Source organism: Protopterus annectens, chromosome 6.part0, assembly GCF_019279795.1.
Source record: "Protopterus annectens isolate FY-2018-M chromosome 6.part0, PAN1.0, whole genome shotgun sequence".
NCBI classification, from domain to species: Eukaryota; Metazoa; Chordata; order Ceratodontiformes; family Protopteridae; genus Protopterus; species Protopterus annectens.
Window position 1 is genome coordinate 1,548,626,826 of NC_056737.1, and position 20,473 is coordinate 1,548,647,298.

The 20,473-nt window shown below is 41.7% G+C and overlaps 1 protein-coding gene across 4 annotated transcripts in view; it reads right to left on the minus strand.

Annotated features, from left to right (window-relative positions):
- Window positions 1–20,473, minus strand: part of CEP70 (centrosomal protein 70) — a 2,129,610-nt gene that overhangs the window by 293,509 nt on the left and 1,815,628 nt on the right. For all 4 annotated transcript variants that reach the window (XM_044075003.1, XM_044074999.1, XM_044075002.1 and 1 more), the window contains one exon: window positions 10,713–10,827. In XM_044075003.1, coding sequence (XP_043930938.1) covers window positions 10,713–10,827 — 115 coding nt within the window. The remainder of the gene's footprint in view (window positions 1–10,712; window positions 10,828–20,473) is intronic.

Below are 20,473 nucleotides of genomic sequence, written 5' to 3' on the forward strand. Positions count from 1 at the left end.
AAAGAGATCACAACAGGGTTGCCCCCATTCAGCAAAAATCCACTTCGCTACCTGGGGATTGAGAGACCACTCGTAAGGGGGAAGGATGGTGCGGCTGAGCCTGTCCGCCAGTATGTTGGTCCATCCCAGAATGTACATCGCAATAAGAAAGTGGTTGGTGGAGATCACCCATTCCCACACTCTCATGGTCTCTCAACAGAGAGGATAGGACCTGGTTCCCCCGTTTGTTGATGTACCAGACAACTGACATGTTGTCTGTCTGGATCGCAATAGTTCCTACAGGAAGAAGGTTCTGAAGTGCTAGCAACGCTAATAGCGCCACCCTCATCTCCAGGACATTGATATGCAAAGAGGTCTCTGTGTCGTTCCACGTGCCTTGGACCGTCCTGCCCGAGCAATGCCCCCCACCCGAGGCGAGAGGCATCCGTGGTCACTGTGGCGAGGGGAGGAGGCGTGGAGGAGGTCCAGAGATTGGAGCCACCATAAGAGAGCCCTCCTGCAAGCCCTGCTGAGGGGAATAGGATGGCTTAGGGGGTAATGTAGAAAGGACCACTGGACTTGAAGGGTCCATTGCAGGACCCTCATATTTAGATGAGCCAATGGCAGAAGAGTGATTGCTGCCGCCATGGAGCCTAGAGCCCTCAGGACCAACTCCGCCGATGGGGCTTCTAATTGGAGGATGGCCCGCACATGAAGCCTCAGGTTTTGTAGTCGTACCGCAGTCAGGAATGCTAGAAGGTTTCTTGTATCTAACTTGGCCCCTATAAACTCTATCACCTGAGTCGGAGCTAGAGAAGATTTGTCCCTGTTGATGGTGATGCCCAGCTGGGGAGCAAGCTGGAGGAAGTAGTCCCTGGCTGAGTAAAGTAGATGCCTTGTCGGGGCAGTCAGGAGCCAGTCGTCCAGGTATGGAAAAACCTGCATTCCCTGGAGTCTCAGGTAGGCCGCTATCACTGCTAGTACTTTGGTAAACACCCTGGGGGCTGTGGTGAGGCCAAAGGGAAGGACGCTGAACTGGTAGTGACTGTCTCCTAGCTGGAAGCGGAGAAACCTCCTGGATCGTCTGTCCATCAGAATGTGGTAGTACGTATCCTTGAGGTCTATTGAGCACATCCAGTCATTCTCCCGCAATAGGGGGAGGATGGATTGAAGAGTGACCATCCAGAATTTTTGTTTGGTTACTGACAGGTTAAAAAGGGAGAGGTCGAGAATTGGCCATAAGTCCCCCGTCTTTTTTGGCACCAGAAAGAACCTGGAATAAAAACCTAATCCATGCTGGTCTGGGGGGACGGGTTGGATGGCTCTTTTTCCTAGGAGCTGCTGAATCTCTGCAGCTGCTACCTCCCTCTGATCAGGTGGAACATCGGCAAGGTTTCTGAGTTTGGGAACATGATACAGGGGAATTTGGTAACCTCTGGATATGATACGAAGCACCCAGCGATCTGATGTGATGGACTCCCAAGCTGCCAGGTGCCTTGAGAAACGGCCCCCGACTGCTTCCAGAGTGGAGCAGTCGGGCAACCCCTGAGGGTTGCTGCATGGGTCGATAAGAGAAGGTTTCTCTGGACCCAAAATTCTTCGGGCCCCCTCTGCCCTCTAGGGCAGCGTCCTCCCTGTCCTCCTGTGCCACGGAAGGACTGGTTGTCCGGAGCAGGCTGGGAATGTTGCAATTTCCAGAACCACATCTTCTTCTGTCCCTTTTGGTTCTTGGAGAAGGACCTCTGGGGAGCAGAGAAGCGGACTCTGATGGCAGACAATGTCTTCCCATCCTTTTCACTCTGGACTAAAGTCTCGCGAACTGTCTTGCCAAATAAGGCAGAACCATCAAAAGGGGCATTCGCAAATGACGCCTTGAAGGGTTCCACAAAGTCACAATGTCGGAGCCAGGCCTGGCATCTCATGACTAGGCCTGCTCTGCTGGCTCTAGCGGCTCCCTCTGTGGCATGGGACAAAAGCCGCATAGAGGTATTCAATATAGATCTTACAGTGGCCATGCGAGTGGAGTACAACTGTTTGTCCTCTGCCGACATAGACTCCGGGGGGGAAGCAGCGTACTCTTTGATAAGGTCTCGCTGCATCCTAATAATATGTGCCATGTAGTTCAGGGACCTTACTGAGAAGGTCTCTGAACTAAAGACCTGCTTCCCTAGGCGATCCATCGAGTGGGACTCTTTGCTCGGCGGATGGACTGAGGGGCTCTCCTGAGCTAATTCCCTCTTGGTGGCTGCCACCACCAACATGGCATCTACAGGGGGACCCTTGCTCCAGTGGGACCTCTCTGTAGGGGGGCTTAGAATCCTATCGGGGTGTCTGGGAACTGGCTCCACAGTGTCCGGCTCCTTCCACGCCCTGGTGGTAATAAGGTCCACCAGGGGGTCGGGCGGAGGGAACACCCAAGAGGTAGATGGGCCTGCTTTGAATGCCTCCAGGAACACGGACTCGTCGGAGGAAGCCTTGGAGGCAGACCCCCCCCCCAATCCTGAGCATTTTCATGATGTCTCCGAAGGAGACATCCTTAGGGGGTGACCTTGGGGAGCCTTCCCCTTCATCCAAGTCCGTGTCTTCTGTTAAGGACTCAGGGGAGTCCACGTGCCTCCTCTTACACTTCCGCTTATGAGGAACATCCTCGGGGGGGCTGTCCGAGGAAGTCTCGCCAGCAACATCTTGTTCCAGAGGAACGACCTGAGACATCGAAGCAGGCTGTCCCTGTGGCCGGGTGATGGAAGCCAGACCCAGCCAAGAAGGAGTGCAGGATGGGGCAGAGGCAAGGGCCGGGGGTCCGGATGCACTCAACAGAGCCCTCTCCACTGCATCGAAGGCTGAGGTAGAGTTGCTCTCTCTCGGACCCGAGGGCCGACTCCCACTCAGATCCGATGGGGGTATCGGAACTGGAGCAGAGACCATCGGATCCGAAGGACCTGTGTGCTCAGACCTGGATGGAGCCGAAGGCACACTGAATCCCTCGGATCCAAAGCTCAGCCCAAGGCTGCGAGAGCTCAGATCCGAAAAAGACGGACCCGACAAACTTGAGGGAAATGTCGGAGCTGAAGTACCAAATACTGTCGGTGCCGACCCACCCCGGCTCCAACGCTGCCCGGCTCCGGGCGCACTGAACCCGGGAAGTGGGTTGGAGAAGGAGCTATCAGGGCAAAAAAAGGCGTTGAGCTCCCCCCCCAAAAGGGGGGAGGTAGGAGCACTCCCATCTGCAGCTGGGCCTGGATGAACCTTCGCATCATCCGGTCCAATTCTGCATCCGACAGGCTATAAGTGGATCTCGACGAGGCCACCGAGGCGGGCCGGGAGTGCTGCCTCGATGACCTCGACGGAGATCGGGTCTCCTCCTCGGGTCCCGGTGAGAAGCATGGGGACCGGAGCCGAGGAGGAGGAGACTTGGAAGCCATGGAGGGAGAAGCCCGCTTAGCGGGGGGTTGAAGCAGAGGTCTCGGCCCGCCGCATGTGGTGCTTCTCCCTCTTTTTCTCCCTCCTGGCCTCCCTCTCCTCTGGCGCCATAGCGGGAGTTTGAGTCCCGGCCGGGGGAGAGAGGCAGGAGTAGCCGCCACCAAGGACTGGGGTGAGGCCACGGGAGTACCGGAGGCCGAAGCCGAATCCGGGGGCAAAAGTCCCGCCAGGATCAGCTTCGACCTCCGCTCTTTCAGTGCCCTGGGGTTGAACGCCGCGCAGATAGCACATCCTGAGGAGAGGTGTTCAACCCCAAGGCACCGAACACACCGAGTGTGGCCATCCGCCGGTGAAAGCTTATGGCCACACTCGGTGCATTTAGAGAAGATCGGTTTTGGGGCCTCTGACATTACACTACAAAAAAACAAACTCACTCACACAAGGCCCCAAACACACACCGACCCACATAAACACTATGTACCAGCGAGGGGAGGGGAGGAATTTACACTAAAAAATACAAGGTTCTAGGACTAAAATAAGGGGAAACCTAACACACACAACCTTTTAATAAAAAGTTATAACAATAAGTATAATAAGTTGAAAACTTATCTGAACAGACTAGGAGCTCTGAATCTAGCTGCTTTCACTAAGCGCGGCAAACTAGATCTGAGGTCAGTCAGGGTTGGCAGGGGATTATGGGTAAGGGGAGGAGCTAGGAGCTCGGATCTGATAGCTGTGAAACAAGTTGCCGGATCGGATCCAATACCCAAAGGTTGCAGACAAATGAAGTACCTACTTCAGATTTATATTTTTATTGGATACAAGATGTATTAAAAAGTGAAAAGGAATACAATTGAGGCCTTGTGAGGAAACAAGATTACATGGTCTGTATGAAATGTAGAATGTTCGAGTATAGGGATTTTGCTAAGAAATTAAGAAATTAAAATGTTAGATGTTCTAGAAACATACATACAAATATTTCAAGTACAGGCATTAATGCCTTTTTAGCCTGCCAATACACCAAACAGTTGTTCCCATAAGTGTCCAGGCTGTTTTTACATATATCTAAACTAGTGCTTGCTTTAATGTAATTGGTAGTCTATTCCATGCATCAGCTGCTCTCTCAGAGAACCAGTTAGTATACTTCTCATTCCTATAGAATCTTTTTGAATTTCTCCATGTGTTTTGGGTTTCTAATACCACAGCTGGTATGGACCCCATTCCTAAGTCAAAGTATGATTAAAGTTCATGAAATTAGTACATAACTTCTTTATCTGAAATGGTTGACTTCATTTGGTCTTCAACCTGTGGGACAGAGTACCCAGCTACCAACACCTGGGTGGCCCTCATAGAAGGATATTCCAGAGCACCGCGGAGCCAAAGGATGCTCTACTCAGGAAACGGTGTCCAATTTGTAATGAGATATGAAGGTATGAGATGAGGATATTAACCAGAAGTGTTCTTCTCAGCACTCGTAATTTGCTCAGCAATGACTCTTCCTGCAATTCTAAGTACGACTGTAAATTCTTTTTTTATAAGACCCATAGCTGCTACAACTATTGGAACTGTCTGGGTATTCTTATTCCACATGGCCCTCATTTCTGCCTACAAATTCTGGTATTTTATGACTTTGTATTTTTCTGTATAAAAGACACTATAGTCAATGGGTGTAGCAATTTCACTTATCAATACTACTTTTGTTGTTTTTTCATGGACTATTATATCTGGTTTTCTCACATCTATTTTTGATCTCTTGGTAATGGGTGATTCCCATGTGTTATAAACTTCATAATTTTCTATAAACTTTGTGGCTCATGTTCCCAATGTTTTCAGCTACTTCATTATAATGTTTGCATAATCCCCAATGCAACAATCTTGCCACATTATTATACCATCCAGTACACAGTCCTTCTGCCATTAGTATATCACAACCAGCAACAACATATGTGACTGTTTCCAATTCAGTTTTACAAAACCTACATTTATCTGTTTCTTCCACATGTTCAATGGTCTTTGCAAACTAATGTGTACATAGTCCACTAGTTTGGACCAGCAATATTAATATTTTGTCTTTTGGTTTAAACTCACCTGGCCTTAACAATTCCTACATTCAGCCCTGAACAACATGAGGTTGTTCCAAGAGTTTTCTATACCTGCAACTATATTTATGCATTTTACACATTTCTTGCCTTCTCATCTGATCTTCAACCTTATATTCTTTGTTTTGTTTTCTGGCACATTCAGTTGCTGCCTGATTTTTTAACTACTTCTGGTTTGATTTCCATTCCTGCTTGACACCGACATGTTTCTGCTAAACTAAGCAGGGAAGTCATCTTAGACTTATTCCCCTCATGTTTTAAAACTTTCACTACATTTGGGTCTTGTAGCAAATAATTACCAGCGTGCACCAAACACCCAAACTGGAAGGCCAAATGCCAAACAAATAAAGAACCAGCTGGATAACCATGACTGCAGGAACAATTTTAATGAAAGACTCCATAAAATAGATAAAAGACGAGCATTTTCGTAAATGCTTCCTCAGGTCTTAATACAAGCATCTGTTCAAAGCTGACATTTATATGCACATAAAATCAAACAATAAAACAATAAGAGGTAATTAACCTCTTAAAGGGGTATACATAAACTATTAATTTAACTTGCATGCTTTCAAAATAGGTTTCAAGCTAACATTACTACTGATTCCTGGTTGTTTGTGTGCTTGTAGTCTTAAGATGCATCTCAGTTCTACTTGTTCCAAAATGTTATTCATATCTCCCCCTCTGCAATTAACATGTACCAGTTGCAACACTTTAACATTAAAATGGTGACCAGGATGCATCATTATATGTTTCACTAAAGCATTACTGTCATTCTGTCTGCGTATCTCATATAAATGTTTACTGATACGTTCTTTTAACTTCTGTGTGATTTTACCCACTTAATAACTGGGACATGAGACACAAGTAGCTAAGTAAATCAAATTTGTACTATTGCAATCTGTATAAAATCTTGGTGTAAACTTAAATGAAGTATTGGAACAAATAAAATCATGCTGTTCACTAATTACAGAGCAAAAATTTACACTTTTTGCATGGATGTGTACCGGGGTTAGTAACTGTTGAAACAAATTTCTTGTTATCTTGACATAATAACCTCTTCAAGTTAACATTATCCCTATAAACAAAGCATGGTGTGCATCCCCCACAACCCTAGCTGTATGTTGGTCAATAGTTAGGAAGGACCAATGTTTCTGAATAATGTTTCTTATGGCATTGTTACTGCTAGTAAAACTAGTTACAAAAGAGTGACGGTACACTTTATTTGAAGAACTATTCCCATTAGTAATGTTTCCATCCCGACTATTATAAGCAGTATTATGAGAAACATTAATTTGCGCCCCTTGTATTACATGCTTTTCATAACCTCTCTCTACAAAATGTTGTTCCATTTGTTTCATTTCTGTATCAAATGTGTTTCGACCTTCGCAGACCCTTTTAACACTTAGTAGTTGGCTTTTCATAATGTTGGGAAAAACATGTCGTGGGTACATGCTATCATAGCATAATATCCCATTGCACCAACATGGTTTCCTATATAGGGTAGTTGATATAATACCTCCTTCCTCTCTGTAAAGAGCTGCATCCAAAAAATCAATACGTTGATATGAACTAGTTATGGTAAAACTTCAAGAAATTCATTGTAGATTCCATTGTAGTAATAAATTGAATTAAAGAATTTTCATCACCATCCCAAAACATAAAAACATCATCGACAAAACATCGATATAATTTGACCTTATGGCTATCTGGATGTTGAAACAGATGTTTACATTCCCAAAAATGCATAACAAGGTTCGCATAAGAGTTTGCGCATGGGGTGCCCATGGCAACACCCCATTTTTGCAAAAACATGATCACGTTATTGTTCAAGATAAAATCCAAAAATGTACATATAATATCAACATCTAAACCAGTGAATGTGTCAGTAGTAAGTAAAATCTCCCTAATGGCTTCAACGCCATAGTCATTAGGTAAACAGATTCTTAACATCCATGTCATCATTAAAAAAACACTAGTGTCAGTGTCTTGAATAAATACCTTAAAATCATGTAAAAAATGCATTCTATCCTTAAATATACTGACAATCATAGGTATCACTTTCTTCGATTTGTTTTCAATGTATATAGAAAGTGGCCCAGTTGTCCAACCACCTCCTGAGACAATAGATGTCAAAGGGGGTGGATGCACAGACTTGTGTATTTTTGGCAAGCCTTTGATTACCAATATGACTGGATGAATAACATACAAAAAATCATACATACTTTCATTAATGTATCTTCCTACAAGTAGTTCATCTAAGTAATCAAGAATCCTATCACTAATTGTTTCAATAATAATCCTATCCACTACCAAGTATGTATCAGTGTCACTAAGAAGTTCTTGAATGGCTCTAACATAATCCTTCATATTTAACAAAACAACCCCCCCCTTGTCAGCAGGCTTTATACAAATATTGATATTATGATATAAGCCTTCAAGTGCTTGCCTTTCAGCTGCTGTTAAATTTTAAAAATCATGATTAGAACTCGAAGTGAGCATTTTACATAGATGATCTTCAAAGATTCTAACAAAATACTCTATATGTGTAGGCATGGGCGGTACAAACATACTGGGTTTGCTATATTTTGAAATCTTATTTAGCTTTCCTGTTTTTTGAAACAACAGTTTACATGACAAATTAAGAGCAAACATCCTTAAATCGGTACAAACATCGCTTAGCCTGGCCACTGCTGCAGGAACAAAAGAGTCCTCTGTCAAGTACGCTTAGTTCTGTAGAGTTCAACACAATCTGAAAGATTCACAAGTATCTTTACCTCCGAGTCCTCCTGTTGTTCACATGTCTTCGGTCCCCCAAGAACTTCCATTTCTGTTTCCCTTGGCTTATCGAGCGAGTATGTCTGAACCCTTTCTGTTGAATGGTGAGTGGTACAAAACATTCTATAGTAGTAGGGTTCATTATTTTATGTTAGGCTCCCACCTGAGCATAAGTCAGAACTTGCTGGTAAGGAGGTGGAGTCATAGTCACATTGTCATTATTCATCGACAAAATGGGGGTGGACGTGACCATGTCATTGGCGACTGCATTGCTTCCAACTGGAGTCACTGAAGTAGGGTAGCCCATTGTAGAGAAAGACTATAAAAAGCATATAATACAAGGGGCACAAAGTAATGTTTCTCATAATACTGTTTATAATAGTCAGGATGGAAACATTACTAATGGGAATAGTTCTTCAAATAAGGTGTATCCTCACTCTTTTGTAACTAGTTTTACTAGTAGTAACAATGCCATAAGGAACATTATTCAGAAACATTGGTCCTTCCTAACTACTAACCAACATACAGCTAGGATTGTGGGTGATACACTACGCTTTGTTTATAGGAATAATATTAACTTGAAGAGGTTATTATGTCAAGATAACAAGAAATTTGTTTCAACAGTTACTAACCCAGGTACACATCCATGCAAAATGTGTAATTTTTGCTCTGTAATTAGTAAACAGCATGATTTTATTTGTCCTAATACTTCATTTAAGTTTACACCAAGATTTTATGCAGACTGCAATAGTACACATTTGATTTACTTAGCTATTTGTGTCTCATGTCCCAGTTATTATGTGGGTAAAACCACACAGAAGTTAAAACAACGTATCAGTAAACATTTTCATGAGATACGCAGACAGAATGACAGCAATGCTTTAGTAAAACATTAATGATGCATCCTGGTCACCATTTTAATTTTAAAGTGTTACAAGTGGTACATGTTAATTGCAGAGGGGGAGATATGAATAACATTTTAGAACAGGTAGAACTGAGATGGATCTTATGACTACAAGCACACAAACAGCCAGGAATCAGTAGTAATGTTAGCTTGAAACCTGTTTTGAAAGCACTCAAGTTGAAATAATAGTTTATGTATATATCCCTTTAAGACGTTAATTACCTCTTACTGTTTGATTGATTTTATGTGCATATAAATGTAAGGTTTGAACAGATGCCTGTATTAAGACCTGAGGAAGCATTTGCAAAAGCGCTGGTCTTTTATCTATTTTATGGTGTCTTTCATTAAAATTGTTCCTGCAGTCGTGGTTATCTAGCTGATACATTTGGGTCTTGTGAGGTCATCAGATATGCATGCAATCCTAGGACTACAGATCCATACATGCAATCAATTTGAGGAGGTCCAAACCTCCTTCCAAAAGGGGGAATATATAGTCTTGGTATACAGCAACTTTTATAAATTTAATAAACATGAATCATCCTTCTTGTTTTCCTGTCCAACCAATCCAACTATTTTTGGGGCTGGTCAATTACTCCAAAACTATATGTTATGACAGGGAGAGCAAATTGATTTATAGCTTGGTGTTTGTTCCTAGATGTCAGCTCTGTTTTCAGTATTAGTTTTAGTCTTCTAAAATATTCCTTACTAATTCATTCATGTTTATGTACAAACTGAGTGTTGTGATGACACGGGTGAAAGTCTGTTGGAAAAAACTGAAGGCAGTGACTGATGTTCACTACAACTAAAAGGCACATTTTTTTAGAATTTGCTGAATATTTAAGTCACAGGGTGGCACTGTGACACAATGGATATTGTTGTCACCTCACAGAAAGAGGTTATCCTGTTCAATTTTCATCCTAGGATTCTTCTGTTTGGAGTCTGCATGTCCTCCCTGTGTTCGCATGGGTTTCCCTTTGGGTGCTCTGGTTTCCAAAGACATGCAAGTGGACTGGACACACTAAAATTGGCCATAGGTGTGAGTGTGTGTTGCACGTGATGTAAAGCTTGGCTCTATGTGATTGTCTCTGTTGCTGTGACACCCCAACTCCATGTGCAAAAATGGCAAAAAGGGGTTATGGATGGATGTACTCCTGCTTCCTTCCCATGTATAAAAGTCAGAAATGTCAACAGTTAAAACTAAATATGAAAGTTAAATTGCCTAAATAAAAAAAAATGAATTTTCATATTAAGCCAGATTCTGTGCTAACAGCAAAAGGCAACAAACAGTTTAAATCAGTACCATATTCAAATGCAATACAGACACAATGCTGTAAGACAGCATCACTAATTTAAGACCAAAATTTGAAATTCTGAGAAAACTGAGTATTTTATACCCATAAGAACAAAAGCCTCTATTTCCAGAAAAGTAAACAGTTGAAACCTTTGTTTTGTTATGATAATTATATCTTTCAGACCGATCTTTTTGGCTGTCAGTTTACAAACTTTCCTGTATAATTTGTGAAAAAGATAGGTACCTGTTGAGGTCCTGCGTCCCTAGTAACAGCTGAATCTGCTTGGTTGTATCATCAGATAAAGATGAGCACAGATTCCCAACTGCATTGACCAACGTACTGCATGGAACAGATGGATCTGTAAGACAAAATACCTTCTTTAACTTTTTGTAATACTCTCCTCTAACAAAATGTATTTTTCCAGTTTTATTTCAGTTATGTCACCTGTAAATAAAAGAAATATCAATGGAGGTATATATATATATATATATACACACATATACACATATATACACACACACACACATATATATATATATATATATATACATACACACACACACACATATACATACATATATATATATATATATATATACACACACACACACACACACACACACACACACACACACACACACACGCACACACGCACACACGCACACACACACACACAGTGGATACAAAAAGTGTACACACCTCTGTTAAAATGCCAGGTTTTTGTGATATTAAAAAAATGAGACCACAATAAATCATTTCAAAACTTTTCCCACCTAAAATGTAACCTATAACCTGTACAATTCAATTGAAAAACAAATCTGATAGGGTAAAAAATAAAAAACGTACAATAAGCTGGTTGCATAAGTGTGCACACCCTTAAACTAATACTTTGCTGAAACACCTTTTGCTCATTGATTTCTTTTCAAGCCATTGGAGAATGATTTAATTGCTAAAGTTGAAGAGTTCCAAAATGATACCTAGTCACACTATAAAGCTGATCTTTGTTGAAGAGTTAGACAGCTTATATAAACAAGTCTGAATATGATTTGAAACTACGGCTTATTAAACAGAAAAAAATTAGAAAGAGACTACACTGACCTTAAAATGGGCCACATTTTTGTATGACCCCAGTCCAACAGACAAGCATCTAGGAAACAAACTTATACTCCTTAATGATGAAACAGCTCCAGCTATGGATTACATCTTGAGTGAACCTGGTAATGTATTGGACATAGAAACATAACACCCAGCCATACAGTATGTCAGCCCCACAAAATGCAACCCCTTCTCGTAAAAATTCCAGCATTAAACTGAAGTACCAGGTGTCCTCCATCCCAAATCTGGGTGCGAAGCGTAAAGAGGATAGCAAAGAAGAGACTGAGATTCCATTGTTTTTTCTGGAGATACCTGTCAGATTAAGACCAATGAGGAATCCCAGAAGTAGGTGATCCGTCAACAGCAGATTACCATCTTTAGCTCGTGAAGCAATCAACCCTGCCTCATTAGTGGTTAATATTTCTGACTACTTAAGCATTGAACATCTGAATCAAGGGCTTTTCTTCATTCTCTCCTCTCCCTTGAAAATCAGTGATGTTATTTTAAGCCTTAAGATCTTTGCAAGAAATAGCATGTTAAAAGCCATTTATAGACAGAATATGCCAGGCACTGCTAACATCTTTAAAAACCTAGTACTTTTGTACATCAGTTGAGCCCTACTGTGGATACATTTTTGAAAGATTGTGAAAGAGAGCTTTTTATCAGACTGAATGAACAACAAAGAATTTTCATAACTTAACACGTGAGGAGAGATGAGCACTACAGGATTTATGGTCTAACACAACTATAAGATCTGTCAGGCTGATAAAGGGGGTGCTGTAGTAGTGATAAGCAGTCTTGATTTTGAAAACAAGATGAACCTTCTATTGAGTGATTCAGACACCTATATTCCCATCTCTAGATTGCAAGTTGGGAAGCTCATTAAAACTGTCTGAGAGACCCTCTATGATATGCTCATGACTAGACTGATCAACACTGATCTTTATCAGCACTTCATTGTTTCGGAATCACTATCATCTATTATAAGTGGTTTACCCAAGATACGGAAGGATTTATCCAATTCACTTATGTGCTCAATTTTTATCTAAACAGCTTTAAACACTCAAAACATTTTCTTCAGACAGGCCCTGATATAGAATAATCAGGTCTGGCATATTGGTTAAGGTGTTTACTCACATATACCAGGTACAGGGTTTGATTCTTGCTTTTGAGGAAAATTGGCTAGGCTTAAAGTAGCTTAAAAAAGCAGATAGCCTAGTATATAACTAAGAACATATAAAAGTTTTCTCATGAACACTTGTGAAATTAATTATTAACACTAAAAAAATTAAACAGACTAAGTAATAAACACTTGCTTCATTGTTCACTGATGTCATTTGAAGAGAGCTAACTGCTAGCTTTACAAATAAAGTTGGGAAACGTATTCATAACTCTGTTCAAGATGAAATAAAGCAAAGCAAAAAGAAACCTTAATCCTCTGAACAAATAAAGTTAAGCATATAATAAATACAGAAAAAAACTGTAGCTTCACTCTAGGAATAAAATACTTCCAAAATATAGCAGGGTTACTTCAGAGCTCTGTTAGGAACACAAGGTATACTTTGTACCTGTTTGCTAATAACCTAATTACTCTCTGTTATAACATGACTTGAGAATGAGAAGGTCACTATAGTAGAATGTACTGCTACATATCCCTTCACTCTTGTCTCCTCTTTCACCATCTTCCCTCAAAGTGCAAAACCTGATGTCAATAACATACAAATACGATACTGCAGGGCCTCTGCTGCAAGGCCCAACTCCTGACAACGTCTTCACAGAGAATTTTGTCATTGTACAATGTAAGCACATTTAACTTGAAGAACCTTGCTGTGTATTAGTCAAATAAGTGCCTCCCTGTGCTGAAAAATGTTGGCCACTGTCCTTACTCTTGACCAACGGATTACAGTGTAAATGCTAGTCTCCTTAGCTGCTAGGTTTCTGAATTTAGGGAATGAAATAAAACCTTTTTCACTTTGTACCTCTTTGTTAAAACTCATTCCCTCCAGTAGAGCTCTTTTGAGTGTATACCTTTAAACCCTAGTAGGAGTGGCTTCAGTATTTAAAAATTGAAGTTATCACCTTACATTTTTAACAAATACCCATTGACAGAGGTCATATATCAATACAATTGTGTTGCTATCATGTATGCTTCAAGATAAAATTTTCCAATACCTTGTATGTAACATGGTTTTGGAATTATTAATGCAAATATGAACAGGCAGTATTTGACGCCTAGAGGAGCAGTAGGGTGTAACTGCAGAAACGCCTGGAGACGTCACTCAGCTGTAATTGCTAATTGTTTTGTACTGGCTATAGATTACTCTGTTATAATTTTACCTGAGGGCGAAAGTCCACTTCAATCCCCTACCCCCAAATTCCCACTCACACCTCTTACTTTAAGACCCACATACACATTTCACTTGTGACTCATTCCTTAACCCTACCCAAAAAGCCTTACTAGTATCATACAAACACTTCTGTTTCTTTTTTTTAACTAATTCACAACTTACATTAAATCTTTTAGTACCCCTCCCGACTACCTTTCTTCCTCCCATACTGCATTACACTATACTCATTCATAGTGACTCCCCTCCCTAACAGTACTCATCTACTCTAAATTGTACCTTCCACTTTTCCCCATTACACCCTCACTTCAACTTATTTTAATTACATCCTCATACTCTAGCCTTTTAAACCCTTTGATTCTTTACATGTCAAAGATAATAGGACAACCTAACTCCCTTCATAGAAAATTTATTTTCTAACTATCCTTTATCAACTTTCATACTCCAACACCACTAAATATCCTACTGCCCTGCTACATTTTCCTTCTTGATCCCTAATTCCCCACCACCTGCCAACAATAACAGACAGATCCATTTACTTAATTATGCTACTCCTTAGCTTATACTCAAGTCTTCTCTTCTTACACAGCCATCTGTCATCCTACCATGGCACTATAATAGCTCTCAATCTCTCTCCTACTCGGTCCCAACCACCTATTCATACTTCCTCCCTACACTCTCCATGCATTGCACCAAACCTATTTAATGACACACCTCACCTTTACTCCAAATAGACAATGATTAACACCATTTCAATATACACCATTTCAACTCAAAACAAAACAAAATTAAGTGGGAAAAATACACAACAACAAAAAAAAAAAGCATCAGTAATTCCCCAATATAATAAAATCCTTCTAGGAGGACTAGGACCCTCATTATGGCTCTACCTATCACAATGAATGTCAAGACAATTCTCTTCCACACACTACTCTAAATCCTGCAACAATCAAACCCCAACCCCAGTAATAGGTTCATAGGCTGGTACTAGTCCCTAGGGCCTATACAAGCTTAGCCATAACAATTCCCTGGATATTTCTTCCCACAATATTTACTTCCCTGGACCCCTGTTTATCAGGGTAACTGACATGATCCCAGAGGTGAATTTCCTATCTCCCATCCAATTGTCAAGGTTCCTTTTGAAGAGGGCCAAGGAGGCACTCTGCTTGACATGTATCAGCAGTCTATTCCAGAGTATGGGGAGTATCTAGGTCAGGAACCTATCCCTCCAGCATTTTTTGTTCATTGTGATGACAAGGTTTAGATCCCTTGAGCGTGTGGCTCTCAGGGGTTGGGATTTCTTTAAGTGGAGCATGTCCAACAGCTCATAGTTTGACATGGCCTTGTATGTTAAAGCAGAGATCGCCTCCGAGTAGATGATATTCCACAGAATATAGCTGGAGTTTTTTTTTAGAAGGTCAGCATAGGGCATCTGCTTTAGGTCTGTGATTTTTTTAGTGAGGTATTTCTGTGGCTTTTCCGGCTGTTGCAGATGTCTTGTTTGGCGTTGTACTCTATAATGGGTCTAATGAGGGATGAGTATAGTGGGACAATGGCCTCCTTTTTCTGGATGAAAAGCCCTTAGTGATGAGATGTGCCACATAGAAGGATTTCCTGACTGTTGTGGTGATGTGGTTATCGAAGGTGAGACCACTGTCCACTTGTGTCCCTAAGTCTCTCATCACACTTTCGGTGTTTAGTGTACTACTACCTATGTGGCAATTCATGGGTACATGTTTTTTCCCAAAGGGGATAACTATACATTTCTTGGCATTAAGCTTGAGCCCATGGCTCTGGCACCAAGCATCTGTTTCTGTAAGGCCCTTTTGTAGAATATCCACATCATTTGGGGATTCAATAATGGCTCCCAGTTTGCAGTCATCTGCAAACTTTGTTAGTCAGAGTCCCTTAATGCTGGCCTGTACTTCAGAGAAATAGATGCCAAACAAGAGCGGTCTCAGGACTGAACCCTGAGGTACTCCACTTGTCTGGAGCTGGATTTGGAGTCAGCTACTTTTACAGTTTGGGTTCTGTCAGTAAGCCAGTTGGCAACCCATCGAGTGATGTAGGGATTTATGCCCAGCTTAGTAAGCTTATCTATGATTCCAGAGTGGGGGATGGTGTTGAAGGCCTTCACGAGGTCCAGATAGGCTGTGTGGACCACCTTACCCTCGACCACAGCTCTTGAGACTGATTCGAAGAAGTCAATCAGGTTCAGGAGACAAGATCGGCCCTTCACAAACCCAAACTGGGTGGGGTCCAGTGTTTGAAGGTTGCCAAAGTCTTTGTTTATAAGTTCCATGATAATGCATTCCATACCCTTGCAGATCAGGCTTGTCAGACTGATGGGACGGTAATTCCTGGGATCCAAGGTGGATCCCCCCTTATGGAGTGAGATAACTGCAGCTGTGCGGCACTCAGTGGGCACGAAGCCTGAGGTGAGGCTATGATTAAACATGACACTTAGGAGAGATGCCAGTTCATTTTGTAGTTCATGTAGTACACAGCTCAGGATATCATCTGGTCCCATGGATGCTATATTCTTAGCTTTGGAGAGTGTGGTGTCTACCTGTATGGCCGTGATTACCGGAATTTCTCAATCTTTTGGTATTGAGATGGGCCCTTTAGGGGGTGAAGTTAGCACTAAATAGATCTGCCAGGATATTGGCAATATCCTTGGGACCACTATATTTAATACCATTCTGTTGTAGCTCAGAGCATATCTGAGCATTGCCATCTTGCTTCTTGACATAACTATAGAATGCCTTGTGGTTGTCTTTGGAATCTTTGGCAATTTTATTTTCGTAACTAGCTTTGGAGGATTTTATGAGGGATCTCAGCTTCTTACTGAGGTTGGTAAGGGATTTTTTTCCATCCTGGGATTTTCCTCTTTTCTGCAAGTTTCTTTCTTCTGTTGTATGGCTTGTTTATGGCGGGGGACCACCAGATTGGCTTCCATTTTTTGGAGGACAGCGTCTTGGTTCTATTTGGGATGGTACAATTCATGCACAAGTGGATGTGTTCGTACAGTGCCTTAGTGTAGGATTCAGCAGTCGAACTTTCAACTCCCATCTGCATGGGTGTCATGAAGTTTGTCACTTCAGACTTGAGTAGCATGAAGTTGGCTGTGGAGAAGTTTTTTTACAGAGGTTTCCTTACTGGGGGGTGGGGGTGGGATGTGGATGTCAAGGCTTATTTGCTTATGGTCAGACCTGACCAATGAGGGGGTGACCTACCGGTATGGAGCATCTATCTCCCATGTTGGTAATGAGCAGGTCTAGGATATTGGAGCCCATGGTGGGACAATGGATTTGCTGATTCAGGGCGATGGAATTTATGAATTCCAAGAGCTGTTGGGAAAAGGTGTTTGTACCAGAGAAGTTTTCCAAGTTAATGGCAGGGTAGTTGAAATCACCCAGTATTAGGGGGTGTTTGGTTGTATCTTAATATTTGCCAGTATGTTTAGAAAGGTGTAGTGAGAATCGTGGGCATGGTGGGGTATCTGTAGCAAGCTACAATTTGGATTGCAGTCTTACCTAGTGTTAGTTGCACCTAGAGAATTTCAGATGCATTGTGTTGGGCAACTAGCCTGTAGGTGTGAATATCCTTGGTGAATATGGACACTCCTCCACCTTGTTTCGGTCTTGGTTTGGTGGCTGAAAAGTGTGGTAAGAGTTGTAGCCTGGTATTGCAGGGGTGCTCTCGAGCCTTGAACCAGGTCTCAGTTACTGCACAGATATCGATGTTCTCCATTTTTATGAGTGTCTTGAGAGACTGCATTTTGAGGTTTAGACTTCTAGCATTAAGTAGCATTACCTTAAGATTTTGCATGCTTGTATCTGTTACGGTGGTGGTTTTGTCATTTGAACCTTGCCTAAAAAAGGCACTAAAGGGGTGGCAAGAGCTTTAGCCAGTAACCTGAATCCCAGGGTGATAGGTGCAGACCATCTCTGGCAAAGCATCGTGGTTTGTCGATCATGTCGTCCCAGGCAGACAGATATTGGATCCCCTTTGAATGACACCAGAAGCTTAGCCAATTGTTCAAGTCAATCATTTTGTCCTTATACTGTGGTATCATTCTGGGCAAAGGCAGGATGCTACTCAGGGCTACGGTCATACCTGCCTGGGCCACATGATCCGAGAGCTCTTCCAAGTCTCTTTTCATGTAGTCCAGGGAGGTATATCTCAAGTCATCCACTCCAACATGGACAATGACAGAGTCGTATTTGTACTTGTTGTGGAGTGACTTGAGTGCATGTGTTATGTGGCGGATCCTGGCAAATGACAGGCAGCTGAATGTAATTTTCTACTTGTTCAGCCTGGTGAGTGGGCCATCAGTGTGCCTGACTATAGAGGCACCTATGACTAAAGTGTTGGATACGTTGTCTTGCCTTAAGGGCTGTTGTTGGGTGGCACACTGGTGTTGTGAGTGGTGTGTCACTTTGGTTGTGACTAGTGTCTGTTTGCTTTTCAGCTTCAGAGGTCCTTGTTGCTTGGGCAGGTTAATGTTAAGGGACTTCGCATATGTGGGTTTAGTGTTGCTATGTGTGGGTGTTGATGGTGTGGGTTTTAAAGGGCTATGTGTTGCTTGCGGTTTAGTCCAGGTGTTAACCTTCTCCTCTTGACTGTCTAGCACAATCTTGACTGGAGAGAGCTTTGCTTCCAGTCTGGCTATGTAAGTGCATCTCTTGCAAGTTGTAGTGTTGGGTGGTAGGAGGAGAGGGTTGTCTGTGTACATGAGAGGCAGTTGCTGCATTGCCCTAGTATGCCCAAATTCACCAGGTGGACAGGAGAAATCACTGGAAGCTGACCCTTGGGCATGCCTGTTTAGGTGCTTTTTTGTCAAGTACAAGATCTGTTTTCCCTTACATTAGCATAGTATTTTGCAATTATAAGCTGTTTAGTGCCTATGATTAATTTCTCCTCATTAACAAGGAGAGTTGAGTGCTTGTATCAGTTTAAGGCTTCTTAGTGCTTTCCAGCAGGTTCTAGAGCAAGTGCTAGTCATAGGGAGTCAGATTTTAGTGCTACTACTGAGAAACCAGCTAGTTCTAATGGAAAATTTGAAGAGCAGACTTTCTGGCACCTGGAATAGTTTAACTGTAGCCTTGTGGTGCTGCACGATGCAAAAAATGCGCAAAAGTGCATTTTTAAGCCAGAAAGTTGAAAGGGATAGAAATCAGACCAAAATGGCTAAAATTACAATTTCAGAGCTGGAACCACTCCTCTAGTGTTAGACAGGCAGTACAATGCTCACCACTCCCACTGGTAAGCAGTAGGACTTCCCTCTATCACTTCAAGGTCTGGATAGCTCTGAACACAGAAAATAAAGTCCTGAAACCAGCAAAGCCTGGGATCTGGACTATACTAGCTGGGAAAGGAGCTAACAAAATAGTATTTTTTTTTTTGGTTAAAACAGGCTAAACAATGCAATAATACACTAAATGAACACAGAAATGGCTAACGCACTTGAGTGTGTAGCCCTAAACAGTAAATACAATTAGAACTCTACAAAATTAGCAATTTAAAACTTTTTAAATGAAGCAAGGCGTGCACAACTGAAAAATGATTTAAGAGGCAGTAATACAGTAGAATAAGTAGCTAGTCTAAATATACAGAAAAGTCTATATATACAGAAAAGCAGCTAAAACACACTAAAACTATTCAGATGCAGTGCAACCTAGAGCACTTGAGTTGTAGCAATTATAAGGCAAACACTGTTTTAATAAATGCACTAAAATATACTCTATATTTCCAAAATGTTTGAGAAGCAGTCAGAACACAAGGCTATTCAGATTTTTTTTTAAAAGAAAGGGAGAAAGAAAGAACAGAAGGAAAGAAACTATGTGGGTTGGCCTTCTCAGATGTTCTCTCTGTATTAGGTAGAATGAGCTAATGACACTAGACTGGGAGGAGTGTACAAGATCAAATTTAGAGTAGGGGTGGGCAAATGCAAGGCCAGCAGGTCCACTACAGAAATGTTTATCACAAGCCTAACATTTTCTGCCATAAATGTTAGAAGTATAAGAAATAAACTTGCTGACCTACATGCCTGGATTACCCAAAATAAGCCTGCTATCCTCACTGTAGCTGAAACTTGGCTTAAACCTAGTAGAAACACCAGAGTGCAGACAAAAAGAAAGAAATAGGGGGATCCTAAGTGAAAGACCAGCACTGGTACAGTTTGTAGTAGAACCTAAACCAGAAGCTGCTGCTAAAAAGGAATAAGTAATAACAGCATACAAAATATTGCATGGTAACTGTAAGAATCAATCAGAGGAGGTTAGAAAGGAATGGGAAAACAAATTGGATAAGCAATTCACAAAGAAACAATGGGGTAGTATATGTATGTCTCCCAAATATGCAATAAAGTCTAGATAATTTAGTGTCTTTGCTTGGAAGTGTTTACATAACTATTTTTATATCCCAAGTAGGCTCCAAAGAAATTCTTCCAAAGGTAGACATCAAATGTTTGAGGTGCGATGGGGAAGAAAGAGTAACTGGAAACATTTTCTGGGAGTGTAATGAGTTGACAAACTTTAAAGATTTGAAAAATTCAAGGAG